The following is a 13,027-nucleotide window of genomic DNA, read 5'->3' on the forward strand; positions in this document are numbered from 1 at the left end:
TTCATAGAAATATGCGATGTAACTAACCCCAAAATGGAATAGGCTATTTTTCTTTTCCTATACAAACGTCTATCGCAGAATATCAGCAATATAAAGATTAAAAAAGAAAGAAGAAAACAAAAAGACCAACATGACTTTAAATTGTTCTTTAATATTTTACACAGCTTATGTCACAGCTTATTTGTAACTTTCCAAGATTCATGCACAATTTCAATTCATCTGGGTTTTTTTTTGACTTCCCAAACTGAAACACAAATATTTTCATTGGTTTCACTTTTCATATTTCAAAGATACAGAACTGTCCCACATTTACTGAAACTGAAAAATGCTGCGTTTATGTAAGGAAGGCCTTTATGCTCAGCTTCAAACGTAAAAACACAGTGTTTGTTGTATAAATTAACAAAAAAGATTCCTTTTCGGGGACGTCTTTCATATAGTTTGATAATTAATAAACGTGGAGAAAAAAAAACAAAAAAACAAAAACATTCGACCTGTGAAACGGTTATAGTTTTCCTATAGTTTTGTATCGCAAGTGAAGTAAACACTCTTAACACGTGACTCTGTTGGTGAAAGAACTCCCGCCCCCTTTCCTTACTCCGATTGACTTAGCTCGAAACGGCCCAGGCTACAACCAATCATCACTCTCCGTGAAACCAGACACGAACGACAACAGCTAACTAGCCAATCACAATGGAGGGTCGTAGCGAGAGGGGGGGCAGAAAAGGGGTTTGACCACCATAACAGAGAGGTCTCGAGTAGTTTGTAAACAACTGAAGGTTCAGCCAGCAAAGTATCTCCGCTAGGAACCAGAAGGTAACGAGGAAACTTCATTAAACCATCGCCCTCCTGTCCAGCAGACAGGCCGCCTCAATGCATTACAGAGCACCGACAACACCGACGACATCATGGATGTGTACGACTTGTTTAGCAGCTGCAAGAAGGGCGACGTTAGTAGAGTCAGGTAATCAACTGGCTGCGCAGTTTGGCTTGTTTACTTGCGCTAACATCTCATTTACATGTTTTTTTATGAAACCAAATGAGTTTGTCACTGCCTTGGTTTGGACTTCTGTGGAGTAGAGTTTGTATTTGCATATAAGGAAGAGGTGAACAGTGTCGTTCACTGTAGCTTCGACGGGCTAGCAGCTGCATTCTGTGCTCCTCAGTGTGTGACAGCAACAACAAAGCAATACATTAACTTACCGCCAGACACGTCTGTACAGTCGAATTTGCTTAAAAACCTCATTTTGACAAAAGTTGTACTTTTGACTGTCCACAGATCACTGAGGGTGCATGTTACTATCAGGGACCATCAGTAATTCAGCCTCATATCTATGTAGACTACAACACCACTGCAAGCACTTCTGACATCATGTCTTGTCTTTCCTCTTTCTCAGGTACCTTGTTGAACACAGAGATGTGGACCTCAATGTAAGAGACAAATGGGACAGCACCCCGTTGTAAGTTCATGTCGAGGCAAGTCGTCTAAACCTGTAACTAACGCTGCATATCCTAACCTGAGGTGTGGCCTCGTCTATCCCTCAGGTATTATGCCTGCCTCTGTGGTTACGAGGAACTGGTCCAGTACCTGTTGGCTAGTGGTAAGATCAAACACACAATGACAACACACATCATTTGAGACCCTAAACAGTGCACTATTTTTTTAAACTTTGATTTAAAAAAAAACAAACAAAAAAACATAATGTAAGAAAACAACTTAAGGAAAGTAATAGAATGAGTGGGGCCGAGGAAGACACGTGTAGGTGTGGTTGTTTAAAAAACCACACCCAGAAAGTGTACAACAGGTAAAAAAGAAACAAACAAAAGCAAAAATAAGAGCAGTATTTCTTTTACATAATCAGTGATCAATATTGTTACAAATTAACACAACATTTTAGACCATTGAGAATCTCTCATGCTTTATTTCTACAGGGTTGTTTAATTTGATTACATTATTAACAGTAGATATATGTGTGTATATGTATATGTATATGTATATACATATACATATTCAAACAATAACACTATAGAAAACAATAGTAAGGCAAATGAATGATGATAAAGTATTTCCTATTGATATAACTATTGTGCTTGGTTTTATATACTTCTTTCCTACCTTTATTGTTTTATATGATTTCCCTTTGTTCATCACTATTAAGTGTGTTATTATTGTTTTAATGATTATTTTTCATTACAATACTTTTTTAACATGTTTTATTTATACATCTATTCATTATTCCCTGTACTTTCTTTTATGTTTTATTCAAATCAACCATGTGTTCCTTTCACTTGATGAGTCTATTTAGGCACCTGCCATCTTTAAATTGAACTGAAATGAATCAAACAGCCCCTTAGCTACTTCTTTTGTATGCTAACTTCCTGTGGACCACAACCATTAGTTTTTTTTAAATCATACCTTAATGAAAAAAATACCCGAGGGAGAAGTTCACTGTATCGCGTTGGGTGTGTGGACGTATACAAGGGCCTTTACAGAAATGTTCTCTTGAATCATTTCATTCTCTTTTATTTTTTCTGTCGCTACCAGGTGCCAAGTGTGAAGCCAACACATTTGATGGCGAGAGGTGCATGTACGCCTGCCTGCAAGACTCTATTCGCCGCCTGCTGAAAGAGTACAAGTGCGTTAGCATGCACGCTATGCAGCGCGATGACTTGAACTACTTTCTGCACATGTAAGTGTCAAACTTTTGTTTTATTTTTATTTCAAATATGTGGTTTCCTGTGATGATTGCTCTAAAATAGCAAGGGAAGCTGGGCTTCCTCTAAAATATCGCCACATATGTATAGTGTTGTATTTACATTTCAATACTTAATGTGCGATTAGAACGTGTCACTAGTCCGTTCAGAATCAGCTGTTTATCACAGATGACGGATCGTCTTACGTGATTTTGGTATTCCTGTAGCGGCACAGCTTTAACTGTTGCAGCAAAAACGTCACTTCCATGGAAGCTCAGCTTCTCTCTGATTCAATGGAGCAGTGAGCGGGTGTGGATGCTGAGCTTCTGCATGATATTCGGAGGAAGTGTCTGAAAGGCAGAACCAGTTTTTCTGTCTGGAGAGAAATAGCTGGTCGTTTGTGTTATTTGCTCAGAGATATAGCCCATTTTCATTTGTACACATACACTGCAAATAAAAACACTATTATAGCATTTCAGTTTTACATAATTATCACGTTTCCTTGTGCTAGTTCATTTGCAGAATTTATGTCTATATAACTGGGCCTGAAACGAGCTTCCAGCAACCGTTCCTGCTGCCTTCTCTACAGAGCAGCTCACTTACCTCAGTCATTTTGACAGATGACATTTAAGAAAATGTAAAATGACTGCAAAAAGTGCAGTGTAGCATCTTTATAGCTTACCATTAATATGCACATACTGTATACACAGTGCATGAAGCGCATCCAATGACTCATTATGGTTGTTTTTTTTCTGCTTCAGGTTACTGGAGCAGGGTCAACACAGTGACGTGAAGTTCCTGATTCACGGACAAACGTTCCAGGCTCATCGCTGCGTTCTCAGTGCGCGCTCTGAGTACTTCAGTCATATGTTTGAGAGCAAGTGGCAAGGGAAGAACTTAATAACCCTCAAACACCCACTGGTAAATAAATAAATATATATATTTTCTGTTATTACTTTCATCCTACCATGTACTGTATTCTACGACAATACATGGCCGTCACTTTGTCATGACGATGTGATGTCTATTGTGATTTCAGATCAACCCTGCAGCCTTTGGAGCGATCATGCAATTTATATATACAGGTGAGTTTGTGCAACACACTTGTTCATTTGTCAAAAGATAAGGTTTGACCATGTCCAGTTAAAGTTGCAGTAGGTAGGATCACTAGAGAAATTGTTCATTGTTTAATCTGATCCCCCATATTGTTAAAATAAAAATAGCATTTTAAAATGGAGGTGCTCTGGCCTAAGCCCCTCAGATAACCATGGACATACGCAGGTGCTTTGTCTTCGTCAGAGGACTTGAAACCATCTCTCATGTGTATTGTTCAACTCTGTCCACTTTTTGTGTTTCTTTGCAGCCTAGGTAGTTGCTCCAAATGCTGGAATAGCAACCTTTGCATAGAAATGAGTCCTGACGTTTGAGTGTCACCATCGCGATGTGCGCATGTGAGATAGTCACATTGATGTTTTCTCTTTTTTAAGAACATATCAAATTTTGTTTTGCTTCAGAAAAGCATCTCTGAACTGCATCTTTGCTCTGCACACTCTCGCTCTCTCTCTCTGGGCTCACAGTCAGCCCCTCCCCTCTATACACTCTATATCAGGGGCCTCAAAATGACCTGGGGGCCAGTGAATTTCTACTTTGCCAAGTTACAAAAGTCCAACAATTAGTGATTAGAAATTAAAATAATATCTTGATAATCCATCATGATGTTGCAGTTAGAAATACTTACGATGACATCGCACACCATTTCAAAGTAAAAGTGTTTATTTTGACATATAGTTCACTAAAAAAACCTTTATGATGCAAAATGAATCTGTAAATAACAAAAACAGACAGATTTAATAATAAAACACAATTGAAACATTAAATCAAAATAGGCATGTAGACAATTGTAATTAAAACCCTAGACAGGCATGTAATGTTGAAAATAATTTCAAAATAAGTGTATAAGAGCCGCAGGACATCGACTGGCGGACCCCTGGTCTATATGATATCTAGTTTCTTCAGACTGACTTTAGTTTCTTTTCATTGACAGTCATTGGTAAAACTGTCAAACAATCTCCAAACACAAGACAGTGATTGACAGCTCAAGAGAGAGCTGTGAATATGAGGTCATTGTTTCCCGAAAGTATCATATTCTCTGTCTCCACGGAAACGTGAAGCCGGGTGCTTTGAGATTTTCCTGAGATTTAAAAAAAAAAAAAAACCCTCTGACAAAAAAGTGTGTCTTCACCTAAACCTGTTTCTTTGCCCTAACTGCATTATAATAATAATAGGTTTTGTTTTCTCCCCTCTTTTTGTGACGATACCCATCTGGTGAGAATTCTTGGATTTTTTTAATATTGCAATATACATCGCAAAAAAAAAAAAAAAAACTGTTCCAATTGTTTTTGGTACCAGAGTAAAAATGATATGTCACGGGGTGGAGCGAGTCCAGCTCCACTCACGACAGTGTTTTTTCTCAAAGCTTGTTGTCTTGTTGAGATAAACGAGAGCTAAGACAATGTTGTCCATTGTGCCGCATTTGATGTTGATGTTCGTTGTCATCGCACTGATTAATTGTTTGGTCCATAAAATTTTAGAAAACCTTAAAAAATGTCAAACCCGGAAATGATGAGGTTCTCAAATGTCTTGTTTTGTCCACAAACAGAAACGAAGAAAATACTCACATTTAAGAAGCTTAAACAATCGGAAATCTTGTTTTAATCACGAAAAAAGCTTCAAACCGATCAATCGATTATCAAAATAGTTGTCGATTAATTTAGTAATCGATTGTTTCAGCTCTAGTCTAGTAATCTAGTTTACAGGCATTTTTATTTCACATTGAGTGAAAAACTACAGAAACCTGGTCAAAGACCTTATTTGAACTAAAAAAAAAAAGAAAAGAAAACAGAAATAGACATGTTCTTGCCTTTCCTTACTCTTTTTTTTCTGAATTTCACAGGAAGGATGGATATTGATATTAGCCTTGTGGAGGACTGCAGGCGACTTGCCAAACAGTGCAAGATGACTGAGTTCATAGAGGAACTGGACAATGAGTGTAAACAGCTGTATGAATTTGGTAAGAATGCACCTCCTGGTTCAGGCCTGGGTTGTACTCTCTGCGTGTACACAAAAGGTCTGTTAGGTTTCATGCAGTAGTAGAGCATAGTGCACTGATGCCCACCCTTGTTTTAGTATGAATAGAACCACGGCCATGAACTTGCATGCAGACATGCAAAGCAGCTGTCTTTGTACATGGACTGTGGGAAGTATGACCCAGGCCTTACATTTACATTTACATTTACATTTACATTGACAGTACAGTACTGTACTGTACTGTACTGTACTGTAATGCAGAACCTGTTCAACATGTGCTTGTGTATCTTTTGAGTGTTTAGTCACTGTTACTAGTACACAAACATATACAAATATTTAAATAATGATGTAGTAATATTCATCCGTTGTCTACCATTTTATCCTCCACATGAGGGTTGCAGGGCCACTGGTGCGGAGCCGCATAGGGCGAAAGGCAGGCAGGGTCACACCCTGGAAAGGTAGCCAGTCCATCTCAGGGCCAACACACAGACATGAACAACCATTCACTCTCATTTATGGTAAACATAGAGTGTCCAATTATCCCCCCAATCAAGGGGAGAACATGCAAATTCCATAAAGAAAAGCCCTCGATTCAACGAGGTTGTGAATCCGGGTCATTCAGTCAGCAGTCGACACTGCAGTGCACACACTGGTGAAGCTAAACCTAGAGCTTTTTCAAAGGCATCACGATACGTTAACAGAGAGTAATCGCAATCCCTCATTCAATTTTTTTACACGTTCGATGTTTGTTTTCTTTCTTTCTTTCTTTCTTTCTTTCTTTCTTTCTTTCTTTCTTCTCTCCCCAATGAAGTGTTCAACAAGCCAGGAATGTGTGTGAAAGTCCTGACCCTGGAGCCTCGCAGCTGCCAGCTTCAGGAGGAGATGGCTCAGTTAGCAAACTGTGCTCTGCCCAGCGAACTAATTGTAAAGATATGTTAGAAAATGACATTTTCAACATACTACAGATGCTTGTGTTTGGCAGTTTTAGCGAGTCTTTTGTCATCGATTCTCTCCCAGGTTGGATTTGGAGAACTTCCCTTCAACAGATTTGACACATTCCCCACTTACCCTGACATCTGCTTCAGAGTCGAGGGTTACAATTTCTTATGTCATGAGGTAGGAAATACAAAAGTCACGTGACATTCCTCTGTAAAACCTGGTCCTGACACATTGCGTACACAATCGTGTGTTGTCTGCAGGCGTTTTTCTGCGGGCGCAGTGACTACTTTAAAGCCCTGCTGGAGGACCACTTCAGTGAGGGGGAGCAGCTGCAGTCCCAGCCCAGCACCTCAGTGATTACGTTACACAACATCTCCCATGAAGTCTTCATCCATGTCATGTATTACATTTACACTAATTCCACAGAGGTGAGTGCGCTTGGAATGTTTTGTTTGTGTTATTGTTCCGCATCAAGGATGCAACCGTGTCAACCATTCAGCCAAGGAGTAGTGAAAAGATGACAAACCAGACACATCACTTTTTAAAATTCAATGTGTGTTTTTTTTCTTAGGGGCAAACCCTAAAATAAAAACAATGTTTATTTCCTGCTCTGCACCAAACAGCAGAAGCACACCTGCTAGAGTGTGTGTGTGTGTGTGTGTGTGTGTAGAACTGTGAGCCAATCGTGTTTCTCGTGAAACGTCCTGATTCTTGGGGACTTGGGGTCAGCGGCCCTGATCTTGCAAGACAGTAGAGATGTTAAATTAGGGTAAATATCCAGCATAGTTCTGCCTTAAGCCAAGGGTGAGAACTGTGACACATGTACAGATGTGGTCTGACTAATTTTGACTCCTAGTTGCATGCAGTTCGTCCAACTTTGAGAAATGTGATTTAGTAAAAATTGGACTTTTATGTTTGCATGTCTTTAAAAAGTATTTTTTTAGTCAGATTAACACAATAATTAAATAAATGTACTGTGTCAGTATGGCAGCGCTGAGGTTGTAATGCCCTGTGACATTCCTGGGCTGCACAAGTGATTTGTTTTAAATGAGATAGTCAAGTGGGATGAGTTTGAGATAGTATTGCTTGACATAGCCTGTTTTCAGATGAAGGCTCACAAAGACCAAATTGTGCAATGCAGCTTTAAAGTATAGTGCAGGTAAATGTCTATTATTTCCTGCTGCTTATCAGTGGTTTTCTTTTTGGAAATATTGTTGTGCACTACTACAATTTTGTAACAATTAATCATTTAATAATCAACTACTAAAGTAGTTCTTTGTTCTCTGATCTCAGTTTGTTAGATGTGAATATACTAATGCTAAACTTCTGATCAACTGAGAAACTAAATTGACATAGTAATTCTTGAAATGAATATAATGAAAAAATATTAGTACCACACAGTAATGTAGCTTTTATTTTCAAATCGGTTCAGAAAAGTCCGACGGAAATAGAAAACAAGGGGAGAGAGAGAAGGTTTATGAGGTCGTGACATGGAGCAAAGTGTCATGCACCATCACTATTCAGCCACCAGAGGGCTCTAACGAGCCATAGTTTAACTAAACAGCCTGACAAGTTTGCCTCCTTGACCTTTGAAACATAGCAAATATTTGAACTCATTTCATACTTCCTGCTACCACTAACTTTCAACTGCTCTATATATACTTTTTGAAACTTTCCACTCAATACAAATGGAATCTTTGTCTAAACGAAAATAGGAAAACGATCGTTGGGAATTGCAGTTCAATTTGTACACAACACCTAATAGTAAAATACTTGCTGAGTCAGTGATTCCCAACGGTTTTCCTGGGTCTGCCAGGTTAATTAAATATTTAAGTAAAGAAGTAAAGTAAAAAAAAGTTAAGTAAAGTTAAGTATAAAAAAAAACAACTCAATCTTTTGAAATTGGCTGTTGAGGAGGAGGAGTTTACAACCAAGCAGAAACAGGAAAACAATAGTAAGTAAGAGTAGTAAATCACTGACTTACTATGCACATGTTTTAGTTACTAATGTGAAGTCTAATTTGGTTACTATTATATTGCTTTCTTTTTTGTTTTTCTGTTCCTGACACCTATGTTTTATTCCTCAGCTGACGGTGGAGAACGTGTTGGACGTGCTGTGTGTGGCTGACATATACCTGTTGTCGGGACTGAAGCGTCTGTGCGGGAAGACGCTCGCCATGACCATATGTGAAGATAACGTCTTGTGCTTGTGGAAAACGGCCAAGCTCTTCCGTCTCTCTCGGCTGGAGGATCACTGCATTGAGTACATGGCCAAGATCATTGAGCTGGTAGGTGTCAGTCCATGATAATCAATATTTACCCATTGGCTGAAAATGTTGCTTTATACACTTACTGTATAGTTACGGATGAGCCAATTTGATAATGGGTAATGACGCCGTAAAAACTTAAATATGATGTAAAAACTTCCCTCCATACGGGAGCCATGTTGTAAAGAAAGATGTGACCAGGACATAAATAAGGACTTATTGTCTTCTTTGGAGCATAAATATCCTATTAACAAGTCAGTAGTTTCAAAGAAGTGAAAGACTATATTGGACTGATATCAGTACAGGTGGAAATTCAAGGTTGTTATAGGTTGTACAATTATTGACTTATATACATTGGCTTGGGTCATTTAAGTGCAAAAACGAATACTTTCCTTTATAACCTTGTCATGTCCCAGCTCGTTGGGGGTGGAAGGGAAGCAGCATAAACAACTAAGATGTAATAAGGTTAAAGAAAGTAATTATTTTAGGAAGGAGCTGAGGGTACGTGCACAAAATAATGGGCAGGCAAAAGGAAATGGGCAGAGGATGCTGTTCAAACTGCACGAAAAAGGACTCTTCAAAAGAAACAGCTAAAATAGTTAGTACAGACATAAAACCACACTTTAAATGAACTCTATTTACTTTAGAAATCAAGCCTATGCTGAGAATGTGGAAAGTCAGTTTCCAGCATATGCCACTCAGCATTACCCTAACAAAACTCAAATCAAATGCCACTCAGCATGAGGCGCTCTGACTCTGGACTGGGAGACGGCTTCCTGTCTTCTTCCACTGGGAGTGAGGCAACTGGCGGTTCTGCGGCCGCACCAGTCGCTGTCCAGTCCACACAGACTAATCTGCACATTTTGCATTGGTCAAGAATATACTTTATATACTCGTAACTCCTCATAAAACAATAAAAAGTTGTTTACTTTTATTTGTTTTGTATAAAATAATAATAACGAGTTTGAAGCTGAGCTTCGGGTTCTGTTTATCAGATTTATAGTAAGTAGTGCAGTGCCCGTGCAAAATGTTTTTAGTGATTTTTGGACCTTGCAGTTGGAATTGTTTGTTTGTTTAGTCAAAGTCTAAAGACTGTCCAAAATGGGCAGGGCTATTAAAAGTGTCAGTTTATTGCACATCATGTTTTACATAGTTTTGAATAGAGACCAGACCCCATTGAGAATCTTTGGGATGTGCTGGAGAAGGCTTTGCTCAGTGGCCCGACTCTCCCATCATCAATACAAGATCTTGGTGAAAAATGAATGCAACACTGGACGGAAATAAATCTTGTGACATTGCAGAAGCTTATGGAAACAATGCCACAGTGAATGAGTGCCGTAATCAAAGCTAAAGGCGGTCCAACGATGTGACCCTTTTTTTTAGGTGGCAGCGTTTTTTTTGCCCAGGCAGTGTATTTAACAATATCTTTTGCATTACTTATCCAAACAGCGTCAAACCTGAGAGATATGCGAATAACAGACACACAGACGTTCCTGCAATTTATAGATAGATAGTGAATTTATAGTAGTAAGTCGCCTGACTCTTGTTTTGAACTGAAAACACCCTTTCTCACCTTTCAACTAGCAGCAAATATAATAATTATAATGTTTATATATAACATCTCAAATCCAGCAATACAACTTACAAAAGCAAGAGAAAAAAAAATCTGTAAAAAAACAACCCTGTAAGTAAAGAGTGCTGGTGAGTCAAAACTTTTAACTGTCCAATAAAAAAGGGGTCAGTCAGGGGTCAGTCAGGGGTCAGTCAGGGGTCCTGCAGCAGCTACATCACAGCACACAGGATTAAAGGTCCACTGTGTTAGAATTAGTGACATCTAATGGTGACACTGCAGATTTTAACCTTCACTCACTCCTGTCATTCCCAAGCATCTCAGGGAACTACGGTGGCCTTCACATATCAGAAAGGAAGTTGTTTTTCTTTGTTTGATATTGTCAATTATCATACTTCAGGATAACCAGAGTTCTTGTATTTCAAATTATAGTTGATGTAGTTATTAACATCAACTATAATTTGAATAACAAGAATAACAACTGAGAATTATGTGATTATGTGTGTCACAGCTGGTGGAGCAGCCAGAGTTTGTCGAGATCATCAAAGAAGACGCTGGATCGCTGGAGGACCGGCACGAGACTGACTCCGTCCCCCTGGTGGACGAAATCCGCTACCACATTGCGGGCAACGTGCAGACATACAGTGAAATCGAGGAGGCGAATCAGAAGCTGGAGGCCCTGGAGGATCTGCTGTGCAGCATTAATATCGACTGCTGAAAGGTCAGCGGGTGGTGGTTTAAAGTCTGAGGTTGCAGCTGTTGTGGCGTGTGAGGTTTTTAATGTGTTTGCTCTGGCAGGAAAAAAAACAATGACGCGGAAAAGCAAAGCATATAATTCTGTATGTTTGTTGGTTTTATGTTATTTACAGTGTATTTGACAGAATGTATATTTTCAAAAGGAGCCATGTTACAGGTGTATATTCAGAAAGACTTTAAATGTGAAAAACATGCAGTATATGGATTATTATGTGACCCTGCTCTGGAGTGTTGCTGAATGTGTCTTGAGGTAAAAGGTGTGTTTTATATTAACGGAATATCTTTGCATCATGTATGCATGAATTTATTTTACCTGTAATTTGTGGCTTGTAGTTTTTTGGACTGAAAATTGAAGTTTGACCCCAACACCGTTTAGCGACAGCTCTTGTATTGAACTCACGTTTATTTTGTTACTAGAAGAACAGAGGAGTCCACCACGCTACGCACCAGCTTGCACTTTTATTGGAAAATGTGACGTAGCAATATTGCTTCAATCCCACGGCTGTGCTGTGATTTCACACGCAGTTTTTTCTTTTTTCATGTTGTTTACACGTTTGTTTGCGTCCTCCATTTTCTGTACTAAAGTACATGGCTTCATTTTTCATCACTCAGTACAAGCACATGAACATGGACTTAAAAATAAACTTAAATACAACTGAAACTGATGCTTCTGCAGTCAAGCTGCGGCTTCTAGCAACTGGAAAATCAACAAGCAATGCGCAATATTATCCGCACGATATCAGTATCGGCCGATAATGGCTTTCAAATGTATTATCATGTATCAGCAAACACGCAGAGATCCCCCGATATGTAGGCTGAATAACCTCCTTAACCTTTATGTCAACTATTATGTTTTTGCACAATGAAGAAAATGCTGCGACACGAGTATGCAAAAAATATTCTGATCATTTCACTGCAGATAAAATGTCTTCCACAAAAATCCAATATGGTGCGTGCCCCACTGCCAGTGCATTGACGCACAATCATCCGTGTCAACAGTGTGATGCATGTAAGAAACTCATTTACACTTTTTTATGCCTTGAACGATGACGGCAGAGAAATCATGTTGTTGTCGTGTCATAAAAACTGTCACAGCTGTGACGATACACGCAGGAATATGTTGAGAAAATATAGCCCCAAAGGAAAGGGCTGTCTGATAACTATCAAATATTCAAAATAAAGTGCAGTGAGAACATCACATACTTTTTTTTTTGCCCCACCAGACACTTATGTAACACCCCGATTATGCATTAGTGCCTCATTTCCTCCCACTTCAAAAAAATCCTAACTATCCCTTTAAGGCAGAGGCAAAATAAAGTCTGTTTAATATCCATTTCCTGTCACTCAGTCAGTGACTCAGTCATGGTCATTATGGGATGTTGTGTTGTAAACATTAGCAGTAAACATTGACTTATCCAAGCTTTTATTTTTGAGGTTAGATTATTTAAAGATTTTATGTTCACTCTTTAACGAATGACATTCCTGAGAGTGTGAGTCCCTCGTCTTACTCTTGCGTGTTTTCCGTTCGCTTAAAGGATGGAATCTGCACATCAGCCTGTCTCGCCTGCCGTGAGCTCACAGGTAACTGTTTGTGAACGGTGTGCGTGTAAAAACTCTCCACTAACAGCAACAATATGTTTAATTGATGTCATCCATGACTCGGTCAATGCTTGGTGACGGGAAAAACTTGTTTGGACGATTAAACGTGACAAAGCAAA

General features: G+C 39.0%; 1 protein-coding gene across 1 annotated transcript; it reads left to right on the top strand.

The window, feature by feature from the left end:
* The first annotated feature begins 719 nt into the window (after positions 1-719).
* Positions 720-13,027, top strand: abtb1 (ankyrin repeat and BTB (POZ) domain containing 1). The gene is made up of 12 exons (XM_058643349.1): positions 720-961; positions 1,395-1,457; positions 1,543-1,598; positions 2,543-2,687; positions 3,453-3,612; positions 3,731-3,776; positions 5,645-5,761; positions 6,590-6,702; positions 6,796-6,894; positions 6,978-7,145; positions 8,804-9,004; positions 11,065-13,027. The coding sequence occupies exons 1-12, from the start codon at positions 906-908 to the stop codon at positions 11,269-11,271; spliced, it is 1,431 nt and encodes a 476-aa protein (XP_058499332.1). The 5' UTR covers positions 720-905; the 3' UTR covers positions 11,272-13,027.

The sequence above is a fragment of the Solea solea genome, chromosome 11, assembly GCF_958295425.1.
Source record: "Solea solea chromosome 11, fSolSol10.1, whole genome shotgun sequence".
Lineage (NCBI taxonomy): Eukaryota > Metazoa > Chordata > Actinopteri > Pleuronectiformes > Soleidae > Solea > Solea solea.